The 14,238-nt window shown below is 53.3% G+C and overlaps 2 protein-coding genes across 13 annotated transcripts in view; one reads left to right on the top strand and one right to left on the bottom strand.

The window, feature by feature from the left end:
- Positions 1-4,259: 4,259 nt before the first annotated feature.
- Positions 4,260-6,538, bottom strand: DLX2 (distal-less homeobox 2). Of its 2 annotated transcripts, none has more exons than XM_053982531.1 (3): positions 6,068-6,538; positions 5,682-5,869; positions 4,260-5,410 (listed from the first exon to the last, which is right to left on the bottom strand). In XM_053982531.1, exons 1-3 carry the CDS (start codon positions 6,390-6,392, stop codon positions 5,096-5,098), a joined length of 828 nt encoding a protein of 275 aa, XP_053838506.1. In that variant the 5' UTR covers positions 6,393-6,538; the 3' UTR covers positions 4,260-5,095. The 2 variants fall into 2 exon arrangements, with proteins under 2 accessions (XP_053838506.1, XP_053838507.1); XM_053982532.1 differs by having other exon boundaries at positions 5,682-5,866.
- Positions 6,539-6,609: 71 nt separating this feature from the next.
- ITGA6 (integrin subunit alpha 6) overlaps positions 6,610-14,238 on the top strand; it is a 138,282-nt gene continuing 130,653 nt past the window's right edge. For 4 of the 11 annotated variants that reach the window (XM_053982518.1, XM_053982528.1, XM_053982515.1 and 1 more), the window contains exon 1: positions 6,610-6,892. In XM_053982518.1, coding sequence (XP_053838493.1) covers positions 6,612-6,892 — 281 coding nt within the window. In that variant the 5' untranslated portion in view covers positions 6,610-6,611. Of the gene's footprint in view, positions 7,620-7,887; positions 7,972-12,806; positions 12,872-14,238 lie in introns of those variants that run through there. The other 7 variants (XM_053982527.1, XM_053982521.1, XM_053982524.1 and 4 more) reach the window with 6 other exon arrangements.

Genomic DNA, 14,238 nt, shown 5'->3' with positions numbered 1-14,238 from the left:
GCCCTCCTAACCCCGCTCCTGCCGCCACCGCCACTCTCATGCCAGTGAAAAAGTGCCATGTCCCCTTCTGCACCGGCGCCTTTTCCCCCGCCTCCCGGCTCGGGACCGGGCAGTAACGCTCCCCTTCGCAAGGAACCGACAAACGCACAACACGAAACCACCGCCGAAAACGAGCGCACACCGGCGCCGGCAGCCCCCGGCAGCGCGGCAGTCCCGGGCGGCGAGTGCCCCCGCGCCGCTCTGCCCGCGCTGGGCTCCGCGGCTCGGCCCGCGGGATGCTCCGGCGCGGCGCGGCTCGGCTCGGCTGTGCGCGGCACCCCGCCGCCCGGCCCGCCGCCCCACTCCCTTCCTCGCCCCGGTGCCGCCGGCGGGCAGTTTTGCGGGGAGACTGGGTCGGTGGAGCCGCCGTCCGTATTTCCCCCCTCTCCCGGCCCGCGCCCCGTACACTCACCTACCCCCGCGAGAAAGGAGCCTGGGTCGCCACCCTTACCTTCCGCCTCAGTCCCTGAGGCTCTGGGCACAAGTCTTTGCTTTACAACAAACCAAAGGACCGAACGCGGCTTTTTGCTACGGAAGTTAGAAGAACGAGAGAGTGTGAGAGACAGGGAGAGGATCGGGGAGGGAGAAAGAAAGCGAAAAAAAAAAAAAAAAAAAAAATCCGAGCACAATAATAATATCCTGAGAGTGCAAATGTGGATTGAGATCCCCCAGAGATGCACATGCCTCTGAGCGCAGCAGCCTTTTTGCAGCTCTGCTCTTGCAGAATATGACTGAAATTTTCTGCTATATAGCCTCTGTCTTTATAGCTGATGAAAAAAATTGCAGATTATTAGCATAAATGTTTACTCTTCATTACGCTGATGACATTGTGCACTCGAGATCTTGGTAATCTTTGGGAAAATTATGAGTAATTTTTAAAAATTTTAAAGCAGCAGCAGTTACCATGCAATTCAGGCTAATTCTGCGTAGGCTCCGAACGGATATAATTATCGAGGAGTCAAGATGTTATGCTAAAAACTATGCATTGATATTCCCATTTATTATGTACATACAACTTTGACAATGTTGATGCTTGAAATAGCAGGAAATTGTCTTGCGCAAAAATTACAGTCCATATTAGGACATGTGAAATTGCGAAGAATTATATAGTAATTGCAGGCTTTCAGATGGGAGAGCCAGAATGCTCAAACTAGTGCAAATGTGGATAAAATTACAGATCAGAGCAAAAATTAGGGAAAAAAGGGGTCTGGGATTTTTCAAGTTGGCTATAGGATTCCGGAAGTGTCTAATGCCACATGATTGCTGCAGCTTTAGGGGAGACATTCATGCCTCAAATAACTCCTTTTGCCAGAGCCGCTTTAATTGAATTTCTCGTGCTTTCTCTTTTCACCGGGCAAATGAGTAAATTGCCTCCCCACGGTACATGCCCGGCCGGCCCCGCCCGTGCTCCGGGGCGGGCAGAGGGTGCCCCCTCGGCCGGGCGGCTGCCATGCCGCCCTCCCGGACCAGGCTGGTCGCGGAACCGCCACTTACCCCTGTCGCCCCCCCGGAACCGGCCCCGCTCAGCCGTTCCCCCGGCCCGGAGCCGGGACCAGGCCCGACGGGGGGCGGAAGGGGGAACCTTGGCTCTGGGACGTGGGGTAGAATCGTCCCAGCCCCCCCACCAGGCTGCCTCCCCCGCTCCGCAGCCCTTTCCGGAGTGCTGCGGAGGCCAGGGCATCTCTCGCCCCCCGGTTATCCTGCTCCCCGCGACTTCGGCCGGCTCCGGGAGGCCGATCCCCGTGCAACTTGTGAGGGGGATCGTGGTTCTCAGCGGTGTCTGCCCCGTCCCATCGGACGGGAAAAGAGCAGAAGAGAACAGGTTACAAGCACACTCATATCTCTATACATATGCATATGCGGTGCGCGCGGGAGCTGCTGTACCGCGCCTCTGCATCCGCTGCCGTCGCCGACCCCCGCACGGTGTGAGCCGCATCTGGCATGCGAATAGCGGGTGAAATACGGACCCTGGGAGGGCTCTGGGAGATACGGGGATGCTGAAGGACGAGAAACCCCATCGCATACACCAGGACAACCCAGAGAGGACTGCTACCAGCAGAGAGCAAATAAATAGTAATAAATAAATAAAAAATTACTAAATAACAGAAAGATAGCGCGGAGGCTCCCGTACTGGGTGTGGTGTGCTCTGCTTCCCGACCGCTGATAGCGTTCCCCCGTTGGGCAGGTCCCTGTCCCAGGGACCCCAAGTAGCTGCCGGCATGCCAGACCCCACGGAACCAAGCAACACCCCGCACCGCAATGCTACATCGGACTGGGCCAGGAGAGACCGGGGCGCAGATGTTTGGGGGGAACTTTATTTAACTGCGAGAAGCGCCTGTGAAAGCGGTGGGGCGGAGGGACAGGGAGGGAGCGGGAATCGTCTCCGTCCCGACAGTGGCCCGCGGCCACGGCTTCCTCGTGCATCTCGGACGACAGATTTAGCAAAACTTGTCACTTGCCAAAGGGGTGTATCCCACTTTCCCCTCCATTCCGCCCCCACGTCGTAGCCCGCGGAAACACCGCGCTGCCGGGAACACAGCTCCTGCTGGACCACGGGGGCGTGGGGCTCCGCGGTGCTGCTCGCCACGCGTGCCGCCCCGCTCCGTGCTCGCCGCCGCAGCGCTTCGCTGTCCGCCAGCGGGGAAGTTTCTTCTCCCCGGTCCGAGTGGGTGACTGAGGCCACTGCCACCAGTGGCCCGCGGCCGGCAGGAGGGTGAAGGAGGGGAGAGAAATGGCGTGAGTCGGCCCTGCTATTTCTTGGGGCGGCTCTGGGCTCTCGTCCCCGTCCTCGCCGCCGGGTCAGCACCAGCACTGGAGGGCAGCTGCCTCTTTCCCCTTTGTCTCTCCCACTCCCTCCTCTCGCTTTCTTTGCACTCGACTCTCGTCTTCCAACATGCCCCCGTCATTCTTCGCTTTTCTTCACTCCTCCTTCGACCCTCACCTCCCCTTGCCCTTAAGCTTTCCCCAAGCTCTCAGAAGCAATCTGCCCTGCCCTCCCGCTTTCCCCCCTTCTTCCCCCCTCCCTCTTTTCCCCCTTCTTTCCCCCCTCCTCCCGACGTGTCTCCTTGTGAGGCCGCCCCCCTCCGCCTTCCCCGGCCCCGCCCGGGCTCCTCATGCCAAGGCCTCTCGGAAGAGTCTCGGCCCGGCTGGCCATTCCCGACCCCGGGCAAGTTGGCCGGAGCCTTCTTGTCTGCAATGGGATCTTCAACACGTCTCTCTCTCCCCCTGCCCTCTCCAAGAATGGCGGGGTCCTCGTGGTGATGAAGGCCAGAGATCCCTTCTTCCACCCCCTTTGCATCTTCCAGCAACAGTGCCTCCAGGGATGCAGCCCGCAGGCGTATGCCCCTCAGGGTTACAGCTTGGAGTGGCATAGCCGGGAGGTGGCATCCTGAGTGGGGCGGTCCCGAAGGGTGCAGCAAAGGTCATCAAAGTGAGGGTTCAGCTCAGAGGGGTGCAAGGGAGCGTTCCAGAGGGTTACATCCTGGAGGGGTCCAGCCCTCGAGGGATACATCCCATGACGCTGCAACTTGGAGGGGGTGCTGCCTGGAAAGGGGTTCAGCCTGGAGGGATGCTGCCCTTACGAGGTACATCCCAGAGGATCTCAGCTAGGCGGGATGAAGCTGAAGGCTGCATCCCAAAGGGGAACATCTTGAGAGGTCCAGTCCTCAAGGGGCTCATCTCAGAGAGAGTCGAATCGGTGCCTTCAGCCCTCGAAGCACCCCAGAGCGGCGTGGGGCAGCCACCAGCTCTGGCCCAAGCAAAGATCCCATGCAGGTTACCGGCCTGGTTGCCATTGCCGGAGGGGCAAGGCGAAACGCCTCTGGGTCAGGGCTGCCCCCGAGGAGCAGCTCCAGGACTACTACGAATCCCGTGCACGGCCCTGCCCCAAACCCCTCCGGACGGCCATAGGAAGCTGCGAGACAGCAGCAGTCTGTCCCGGGTGAAATGTCGCTGGCGCCAGCAGGCGGGAGAGGGGGAAGGGGGGCGGCTCTGGGCTGCTGCAGGCAGCGCTGAGTGATTCATGGCCTCGCCAAGAAGACTATCAGGGGCGAGATTTTATTATAGACGGGAAAGAGGGGAAGGAGGAGGGAAGTTGCAGGCTTGCGGCAACTGTTACAATGGAGAGGGGGTGGAGGGGACGCGGCTCTCACTCTCAGCGAACGCCCGGGTCCGAATCGGCACTCTCAAATTTCCCTATCCCCCAAAAACTCAGCGTGGGCACCATGGAAACAATAATTTATTTAAATACTCTCTGCTTATTGTAAAAGAAACATTAATGAGTGTATAAGTTTTCCATAATAAATAACCAAAAATACAGTTTGTTTTTTTTTTTTTTTTCTTTTTCACGACGCTAGACATCAAACAGATCAGGGGCATGTCAGTGGCTAGGTTGCCGGCGGGGGAAGAGCGGAGGGGGAGTGGAAAAGAGAGCTCGCTGCGGCTGGCGCCCGACGCGGGGAAGCCCCTTCGGGGCACGAAACGAGCCCAGAGGCAGCGCACGGACGGGAACCGTACCAGCACCGCCGCCTGCGACCGGCCCCTGCCGGTCCGACCCCTGTCGGACGCTTTAGTTCACGGCTAAAACGGATACCTCAAACACGGGAGGCTTCTGTTTTAAATCTACATATAAAAATTATTTATCCTTTTTTTAATCGTTTTATTTTTTTAAATCCCCAGCATCAAAGTGAGGTTATCCGCAAAGGCACCTGTCAACTTTAAAAAAATAAAAAGTAACGTTAACCAGAGTTCTGCACCGATAGTTTGATGCAAATGCCGGGGAAGAAGAGGAAGATGGACGGAGAGGAGGGAGGGAGGGAGGTGAGTACTTGTTTCGCAGCGTGGTTGTTTTCACGGCGGGAGGCAGGGAGGACCCCACGGGGCCGAATGTACACGGGCCCCGCCGCCGGCGGCAACGGGGTGGGACGGGGCGCGGAGCAGCTCCTCTCCTCCGGGATGGCCGGGGCCGGAGCCAGGCTTCACCAAAACACCAGTGCTGCACGTCGGTGCCCCGCGGCTGCCGGCTGCGGCCCGCGGGCTCAAGTCTCTACTACAACGCCTAGAAGATATTGCCGCTGCCGTGGTGATGCGGAGGCTGCGCCGGCTGCGGGAGGGGAGCAGCCGCCGGCAGGTGCGCCGGGCCGCCGGGGGCCGGCGGGTACCACGAGTAACTACCGAGGAAGGCGGCGGCGGGGCTGGGGCTTGCGGTGCCGGCGCCGCCCGCGGTACGTGGGTGCGGAGCGAAGTCCCAAGCTGGGGGCGAGGAGGGAGACGGTGGCGAAGAACTGCGGCGGGGAGGCGGCTCCGCTGGGATCTCTCCGCTTTTCCACATCTTCTTGAACTTGGAGCGGCGGTTCTGAAACCAGATCTTTACCTGCGGGGAAAGGGGCGTCAGGCGGCGCTGCCTCTGCGGCGCCTTCCCGGCGCCCAGACCGCCCGCGACGGGGCAGGGACGCGCAGCTTTCGCAGCCCCGAGCACTCCCGGCGCTGCCTCAGCGCCGCTGCCGCTTCGCTTGCACTCCCACCCCGGGCCGTCGAGGCGCCACGGGCCGGCCTTCCTCCCACGCTCGCACCCGACTCCGCGGAGGGCGACAGGCCCCGGCGGGGCGGGACGTGCCCGGGGCCCCGCGGCGGAAAAGCCTTACCTGCGTCTGGGTGAGGCCGAGGGAGGCCGCCAGCTCCGCTCTCTCGGGCAAGGCGAGGTACTGGGTTTTCTGGAAGCGCCGCTGCAGAGCCGCCAGCTGGAAGCTGGAGTAGATGGTCCGGGGCTTCCGCACTTTCTTCGGTTTCCCGTTCACGATCCTAATCTCCGGCTCGCAGTCTTCCTTCTCTGCTGCGGCAGAAACGGCAACCCCAGTGAGGCGAGGCGCGCCCGCCACCTCGGGCCCTGCTCGCAGCTCGGCATTACCGCCCGCCCCGTCGGGGCGACCCACCGGGAACGAGCGCTCTCCCGGCCCACCCCGTGTCCAGAGCCCCGATCGCCTCCTCGCCAGGCTCACCGAGCCGTCCCCCACGCGGGGCTCGGACGTACCAGAGTCATTGTTGGCCGGGGAGGCCCTGCTGCCGTAGGGCCCGTAGGAGCCGTAGGCGCCCCCGTAACCCACGTCGTAGGCGGCCTTGGCAGAGTAGGGGGCGGTGCCGCCGCCCGCGTAGGGGTAGGAGCTCACGGGGCCGTAGGGCGGCCCGCCCGCTGCCCCGTGCTGCTGGTTGGTGTAGTAGCTGCTGTCGGTGGCCGTGGAGACGGGCAGCGTGGGGGACTCCTGCGGCTTGTGCAGGCCGCCGTGCTGGTGGTAGCTGCCGGCGGAGATCTGGCTGGTGTGCATGTCCGGCATCAGACTCTCCAGCACCCCCGTCATCCCGCGCCCCCGCCCGCCGGGGCACGGGTCGCCGCCCCGCGGCCGTCCCCTCCGGGGACAGGCGGTCAGAGCCGCGCCACCATGCTCGCCGCGCTCCGCCGGGGCGGTGCAGCCGCGCTCCCGCCGCCGCCAGCGGGACGGACTCTGCGCGCCGCGCGCCGCCGGGACGGCATTTAACACCGGTCACGTGGCGCGGCGTACGTCACCTAGCAACAGCCAATGCGGAGCCCGCCCGCGCCGGCTCCCCGCGGGCTCGCGGCGTGCGGGACGGGAGCGGCGCCGGGCATGGGGACGAGCGGCCGCGGGGTCACCGGGGACCGGGACCTTCCCCATCGTACGGCTCAGGCTGCTGCACCTTTGGTTGGACGGGGCGGTCCGATCCGCACCAGCGAGGGCTCGGGGCCGCGGCTCAGCCCGGCCGCTTCTGCCGTGCTGTGTCTCTGGTGTGTGCCCCCGTCTGGCCGGCAACCCCAGGGAAAGATCCGCGCATCCGTCCCCTCGTAAGCGGCATCCCCACGCGGGCGCGCCTGACTGCGGGTGGAGCTGGGCGGCCGCGTTTGGGGTCCCTCTCAGTTATTGTGGCCCCGGGAGAGCGTGCACATTGCGGGAGATCAGTAACCCGCTTTTTGTGCCAGAGTGGCGGAGCTTTCCAGTGAAATCTCCGTAACATTACACGCGGAAGGGCGACATTCCACCTAGCACCCGTGTTTTGTACAGCAGTTGCTGACGCCGCCCACGGGACATCCTTCCACGCGGCAGCCCCTAACGGCGCCTGTGGCAGCCCAGGCACAACGGCGGGGCCGGAGGTGCCAGGCACCCGCGAGCAGCCGCCTGTCTCCCTGCCGTGTCGGCTGGCGGTTGCACCAAGGCCGTCGGGGCCGGTTGTCAGTCGGGCACGGCGGCGCTGCTCTTGGCCGCCCTCTGCCGGGGGCAGCGCCGCGGGGCAGCAGCCGGAATGGTGTCCCAGGTTCTCTGAGTAGCGCTGCGGAACTGATTTTTATTCTTGTATGTTCTTTCCCTCGCTCGACTGTCCCGCCGCGGAGCCGGGCCGCCTGCCAGGGAGCGCGTTCCTTTCGCATGGAGAAGGCCCCCGCGCTGCCGGGGGCTGCCACGCGCGGTGCGGCCGCGTCCTTGGGGGAGTCTCACGTGTGTTCAGCGCGGGCAGGGAGGGAGGCGGCACTGATGCGAGGGTGGCTGCAAATGTTACCACAAAAAGCTGGTAAAAAGGTTAAAACAAAAAAAAACAAAAAAAAAAAAAAAAAAAGTGGCCGGCCGCCGCCGTCTTGTGTGCAAGGGCTCGGGGGTACGTGGCGTTCCTGGCTATCCCCGCGCGCCCTGAGCCCGCCCTGCCTCACGAGCCCGCGCGTGCCCCCTCAGGCCCTCTCCTCGCGCTCGTGCCGCCCCGCTCCGCCCGGCGGGGGCCACTCCCTCACGGTGCCGGTGCCGGAGGCGGTGCCGGGCATCCCACTCCCGCCCCGGGCCGGCCTCTCCCCGGCCTCGGCCGCTTTGAGGAGGAGTGTGGCTAGAGCCTGATCCTGGAGTCTGTGCCTGCGGGTTGGCGGCGCTGCGGCGAGCGCAGGTGCGCGGGGCTGGCCCTGGTCGTCTGCCAGCGGCAGGTTGGCCCGTGAGTGGGGTGCGGGAGATGGGGCTCTCGGCTGAGGCGGCGGTGAGCCCCGGGCGCGGCCTCCGCGGGAACCAACGGGCCCAGAACCCGGCGTGATAACGCCGGAACCTGGCGGCCGGCCCTGCTGGCCAGCGGGGCCCGGAGGGGCCGGAGCAGCGACGGTCACGGAGAGAGCTCGGTGCTCGCACCAGTGGATCTCGTGCCGCTGACTCTCCCAAATATAGCTGGTGCTTAGTGCAAAAGAAAACCGGTTTCTGCAATCGGTAGAGTGATCGTACTGTAGTCCCAAGACATTCGTAGGACTGTTTCTGTCCATCGCTGGATGAAGGCCGGCAGTCTGAAAAAGCTGCTGGCTGGCACGGGAGAGGGGCAGACAGCCCCCAGTTTGGTGGCTGTCAGCAAGCAGCGGGACAGTCAGCTACCCTTCGTTAGTCACGTTTTGAAGTGTGTGAGATAGTTGAAAAAATGCAGAGGTGAAAGGACATTTCATCTCATACTGAGGATTTAATAAAGCAAAGGACTTACTTGAGAATTTGTTTTGCTATGTGGCAATTTTTATTTTTAAATGAAATTAAGTAGTGCTACATAGCACGTACATGGTGATCTGTACAAAAAGTAAAGGGCATGATTTTGTTTTGTTTGCCTCAGCTTATATGAGTAGTCTTTCTTGTGCAAGTTGTTCCTCATAAGTTGATGCAGGGCTCACATATTTAAATGAATTGTCAAATGCTAGCTGCTCCAAAGTCTTACAGCTTTGTTTCTGCAGTTTGTTTTGCCTACGTGCCCCCTCAGACTTGCTGGAACGACCACTGGCATTTATTTTGCATTTATTTTCTTTGCATTTATTCACATGGCTGATCTTGTAGATCTGATTTTGTTATTTCTAATTTACTTGAACTTGTGAGGTGATTGTTTTAAACACCAACTTAAACACCAACTCTAAATAAAGGCATGATTAAGGAGAGATGACATCAGGCAACAGGAAGGAAGGAGAAAGGCTTGTTTTAGGTGAGAGACAACTTGACTACTGTGAATGTTTTACAACACACTTCTCTGAATCAGTCATAGTATTATCAGGAGTTAAAAAAAAATGGCATTAGGCTGGCCCAGTGTTTATGTGTTTTCATGTTCTCATGTTGTGCTAATAATTTTAATTCTGCTTTTTTGTCCTTGCTTTGGGAATTGTGAATGTTATATGGCATTAGAAGAGACGCAGAGAGACTGTGGAGTGAGGGAAAAATCGGAGGAAAGTAGGAATGTTTTGTGTACCTGCTGTTAATACTCAGCAATCCTGCTTGGTTTTGATGTAATCGATCATGTGTTATTGTTTATATCCTGTGAGAAGGAATGTTTGTATGATACAAAATACACATCTTATGCACATTGGTCATTCAGTTGCACACGGGAGAAAGATGGTTGCCTTCTTGCTGCAGAGCAGTTCAGTGGTGAAAAGTTTTGGTCATGAAGTTTATATGAATATACAGCACTTATTGCCAGAGGCTACAAAACAATTGAGCTGCCTTTGTTGTTGTTGACTAGTTTGTTTTAGAACCATCCTCATGCTGACTGTGGACACATTTAGTTTATGAAGTATGGTAAACACAATGTGTATAAACACGAGAGAGGACCATCAGTCTTCAAAATCATCTCCAACTGATCAGTTTTTTATTATTTTTTAAAAAGGCAGTTGTATATGATTCATAGAAATGGCTATGGTAACTCCAAGCTGGTATATTTTCTTTAATTTTTTTATTAACTATTGTTCCTATGGTTCTCTTCCTGAAATAGACTTCATCTGAGAAAAATGTGAAAACACATTAGGGCTGGGATCCTGACTCTATATATGTGGTATAGATTTAACCTAAGGATCAATGGAACAAGTTGTTATGCAGTGTTTTATCTCAAGTTTCACTTGAAAAGAACTGCACTTAACATTTAAGAATGAGGTTAATTTTTAATCTGCTGTATTTTAAAATATTATTTCACCCATTAGGATCCACACTTGGCCAAACCGTTTCACTTACTTCAGCAAGAACGTGGTGAATCCTAAGAGATGGGCCTATTATTTCTGATAATATTGCACAAAAGTAGTCTCTACTGCAGTGGCATATTAACAAGTATGGATTTCTTTCCATGGCTGAGAAAAAAGCTTTTCAGTGGATTTATAGTGGTATAATGCATGGTGTAGTCCTGAGTGTTTGCCTTAATAATTAAAGAATAATATAAATCATGTGCCAGATGAAGCCATGAGGAGGGTTTATGCTTGCACTGTACCTATGAAATCTGGTATTACACTTGAGAGTGATGGTAACAGTTCAGTCTTCCTTTTCTGAGGGATTAAGTGTATCTGCTTTTGGGAAATTGTGCGAATCTTTTCAACACCCTTCCGTAAGCTTGCTACCTGCTGTGCTTAGTTGCAGAATCCAGCATTATCACTTTCCTCTCTAAAAACTGTTTATTGTCTCATTCATCTGTACATCAGATTGCTTCATTCCAAAAATCACATAACTCTTCTGAGAAGAATAATGCCCCCTTGTGTGGCTCCCTGAGGATTCCTTTCTTAGCCCCTTGTTGTAAACAGCTTATACAAGCGTGACATGAGACATGGGTTCTGTAAAATCCTTTCAGAGTTGTTTATTAAGCTGTCTTGGTCTCAGATTATCTTTCTCAGTGATGATTCACTGGCAGCTCAGCACCTTTCTTCAACAGAAACCTTAGCAGACTGGAGCACAAACTGACTTTTAATAGTGGATTAGTCTGGTGTTATTTAGCACAGGTGTTTCTCAGTTGTTTCCTTGTACAATGTTGAGGAAGTGCACAGCCTGATGCATTGGGGTGAATGTCTAATATCAGCACATTCTTGATTCTAATAATTGCTGCAGATGCTTGGTGTGGGAAGGAAGGTCTGTGTGCAGAATGTGAAGGCAGTAGAGCAGCAGTCCTTGTGGGTTTTGGGAATAAAGCAGAGCATGCCCAAACAGTCCCTCTTGCCTCCTTTAAGACTGAAATTCTACCTTGTTCTGCAGTAGGGCCCTTGGACGTGTTCCGATCATCTCTGGGGCTTACAGTTTTTTTTTCCTTTACCAGATGTGTCGTAAGTAATACTACTGACAAAACCCAAAAACTATGTGCTTTTTCATGGTGTTTTTTTTTTTTTTTTTTTTTTCTCCCCCCTTATTTGAATGAGATTGGTAGAATGGCTGGAAACAAATAGTTTCAGTAATGTTTTGTGGGAATGTTAACTGGCCAGAGGCTGAGCAAGTGGTACATGTATACTCCAGGGCAAGTGCTTGTGAGCCCACTTTATAGTGGATTTGAGCACACTCAAGTTCAACCAATAGGAAAATCTTTGTCAAAAGTGTTTTGTGTATGAATATTTAGATGAAACAAAAGTCTTTAGTAAGAGCATGCATGAAAAATGCTTTCAAGATGAATCATAATTTCTGATATTGCTGTAGTGGCAAGTGTGAGAGTAGATGAGAGATGTATTTTGTGGGAGTGGATTTAAGCTGAGTTGATCAGTTGTATAATTTTGAGCTCTTGTTTTGCACAGGTAGAGAACAGTAGAGAACATTTTATTTTTCCTTGACTGTAACATCTGTACAACCTTTACCTGTGCAATCTAAGCACAGTTTAAGCAAACTTCAACACTGAGAATAACCTAGACTGCTTTGGTGTTAGCTTAAATGTGATTATTTTAAGGGTTCAGTTTAGTGGACAATGGTGTTTGGAATTCAGAAATGCTACATCACCTCACTGGATGAATTTTGATTTGCAGTGCCAGTGAACTGTCTGAGGTGTGGAGTGTGCTTTCTTCTGCAGGATCTTGTTTGAACTGACACCTCCTATGACTGGCAAATAATAAAGTCTGTTCCTTATGGAAAACATGAATGCCTTTCTTGGAAGGATGAGATGTGTGTTTTCCTTTAAAGAAGATAAGTACAAGAACAAATCTAGTAAATGGATTATACAGCTGCAGAGTACTTGGGACACGTCCTAGATTGCTACATTCTCATCTGGAATGCTGTACTAAATTGATTCAAATTGTGGACCATGCAAACTGCAGAGCCACTTCATGGGAATACTTGGACATGTGCTCTGGGATTTGGCACTGGCTATTCCCAGCCTTTGTAGGCATCTTAAGTAGAAATGATTAATTGCTCAAACTTGGAAATTTAAAAGAAAATCTTCTTCTTTCCAGTAGTGAGAAAATATGCACATACAAACCTTAAAAATTAATTGGCTTTGAAGTTAATTTGCTTTTTTTTTTAAGTGGTGAAGTAAATGTGATCAGAAGTGAGTGTGTTGCTATGACCTTGACTGGTGAAGCCACGGTTGTCTCATGAACTGGTTGGGGGACCTTTTCTTCAGGCTGTGTAGCTGAAGTCTGTTGTGTAAATATGAAAACAGCGGGAGTTTTGGGCAGTGAATCGTCTGTGAGGAGTGCTCAATCTCATAATCTGCACACATATCTATCTTGAAACTGCTCCTCCTTGGAAGGAAAGGGGTGAAAGGAACTGTGTTCAGGTTCACAGGAGTTACTGGCCTTGTGTTTTGTTGTGGTTGCTTCGCTTACAATATTGGCAGGTGATTTGCACATGTATTTCATCTCACAGTATTTTCCCTGTTGGCAGAATGCCTAGATCTGAGAAGTACATGCCTTTTATGAACACTGCTGTAAATCTAAATAAATTAAATTAGACTGTTGCTTTTTACCTGTATGCATGTCTGTCAGGGGTTAGTGTTGTCACCTAAGGAGCTCAAGCTCCTTAATTTTTTTTTCTTTTCAGCTTGGAAGCTAAGAAAAAATCTAAGAAGAAAAGATCTTGAAAAGTGAGAGAGCAGAGATAAAGTGGTAGGTGGGAAGTTAACTAAGTAAATTCTATTGCCTTCAGGTCCTCTCGTGACTCAGTCCTTATGTGACTTTGCATGTAATTTCCAAAAGTCGTTGAAAAATGGATTAAGATTAATGTGAACATTAACGTGTAAAGATTCTAAGTGGCCACAGGGTGTCCCCGCTGTTCCATGCTGGTGCATCCTGATAGGCCAGTTATCCTGTAGTACAAAGCTTGATACATGTCTTAAATATGCTGTTTTGTATGTTGTAGGTTTTAGCATTTGTTTTTATATTTCCAATACTTATTTGTCAGGGCAACCAATTAATATCTAGTCTGATGGAGGGAGAACGGAAAAAAAGGAATTGCTTTGCTTGGTTTGCTTGCTTTAGGTCTGAGTTCTCTTTTAACTTCCAAAGGTTGGGTGTGGACAAGACTTGATTTTTCTGAAGTAACAGTTATTCATTACACGTGAGTGCAGTTTGGTTGCTGAAATTATAATGAGAATTTATTCAGAAAGAGAGTTTTCTGTCCACTTTTAAAAGCCTGCTACAGGAGGTTTGCATTTTGACCAAGAAAGTGTAGTGGCATACTTATCTAAGGACTTGTCTGAACAACATTAGTGGCATCAAATTAAGGGGTGAAAGTAGAAGTAATGTTTCTGGGCTCTTAGGGTAGATTACTTTAGATATGGTTTAATTTAAGCAGAAGTGAGGCGTTCTGCACAATAAATGCATCCAAGTGGGAAGCTGGTGCAGAGAATAGCTATAGCAGTAAAACTTACACCCCGGCTTCTGAATAGTGTATGTGTCCCAAAACTCTGAATGTACAGTATGTGATGGATCAGACTGTAACTGATACTGCACAAGGATATGTGCCCCACTCCTGCAAGTGTTCAAGGCCAGGTTGGACAGGACTTAGCACAGCCTGGTCTAGTGGAAAGTGTTCCTGTCCATAGCAGGGGTGTTGGGACTAGATCATCTTTAAGGTCCCTTCCAACCCCAACCATTCTATAATTTTCTAAAAAGTATAAAGTATAAGGAGCTCTGCATGAGGGCTTGGACTTCATATTTTACTAAGTCCATGCTGTTACATGTAAGCTGCCGCTTTCCTGAGGAATTCTTTTAGATACATTAACTATATCCACTTGCTTTAGATTTTCAACACCTCTGAAAATCACACTCAGACCCTCTATGTACAGTATGGCCTTGATGGCATGACTCTTTCAGCTTTATATGTGTCTTTGTGGCAGAGGAATACAGTGGTGCTGTGGTTGGAGTATAGCAGCTCTTAGCTTGCTGTGGTAATGGAGATTTGGATATTGCTGTCTCTGACCTGAGGAAATGTGTGCTATGTCCTCAGCCAGCCTGAATTTGGGAAAGAAAGA

The sequence above is a fragment of the Vidua macroura genome, chromosome 7, assembly GCF_024509145.1.
Source record: "Vidua macroura isolate BioBank_ID:100142 chromosome 7, ASM2450914v1, whole genome shotgun sequence".
Taxonomy (NCBI): Eukaryota; Metazoa; Chordata; class Aves; order Passeriformes; family Viduidae; genus Vidua; species Vidua macroura.
This window is presented reverse-complemented; position numbering and strand designations above follow the sequence as displayed.

Bases quoted from the DNA above. Each gene is read 5' to 3' on its own strand.
- DLX2 (XM_053982531.1), bottom strand. From the start codon at position 6,392: ATGACGGGGGTGCTGGAGAGTCTGATGCCGGACATGCACACCAGCCAG. The intron at 5,870-6,067 runs GTACGTCCGAGC...TTTCTGCCGCAG, and splicing joins CCCGGCCAACAATGACTCTG to CAGAGAAGGAAGACTGCGAG. The intron at 5,411-5,681 runs GTAAGGCTTTTC...CTTTCCCCGCAG, and splicing joins TCGGCCTCACCCAGACGCAG to GTAAAGATCTGGTTTCAGAA.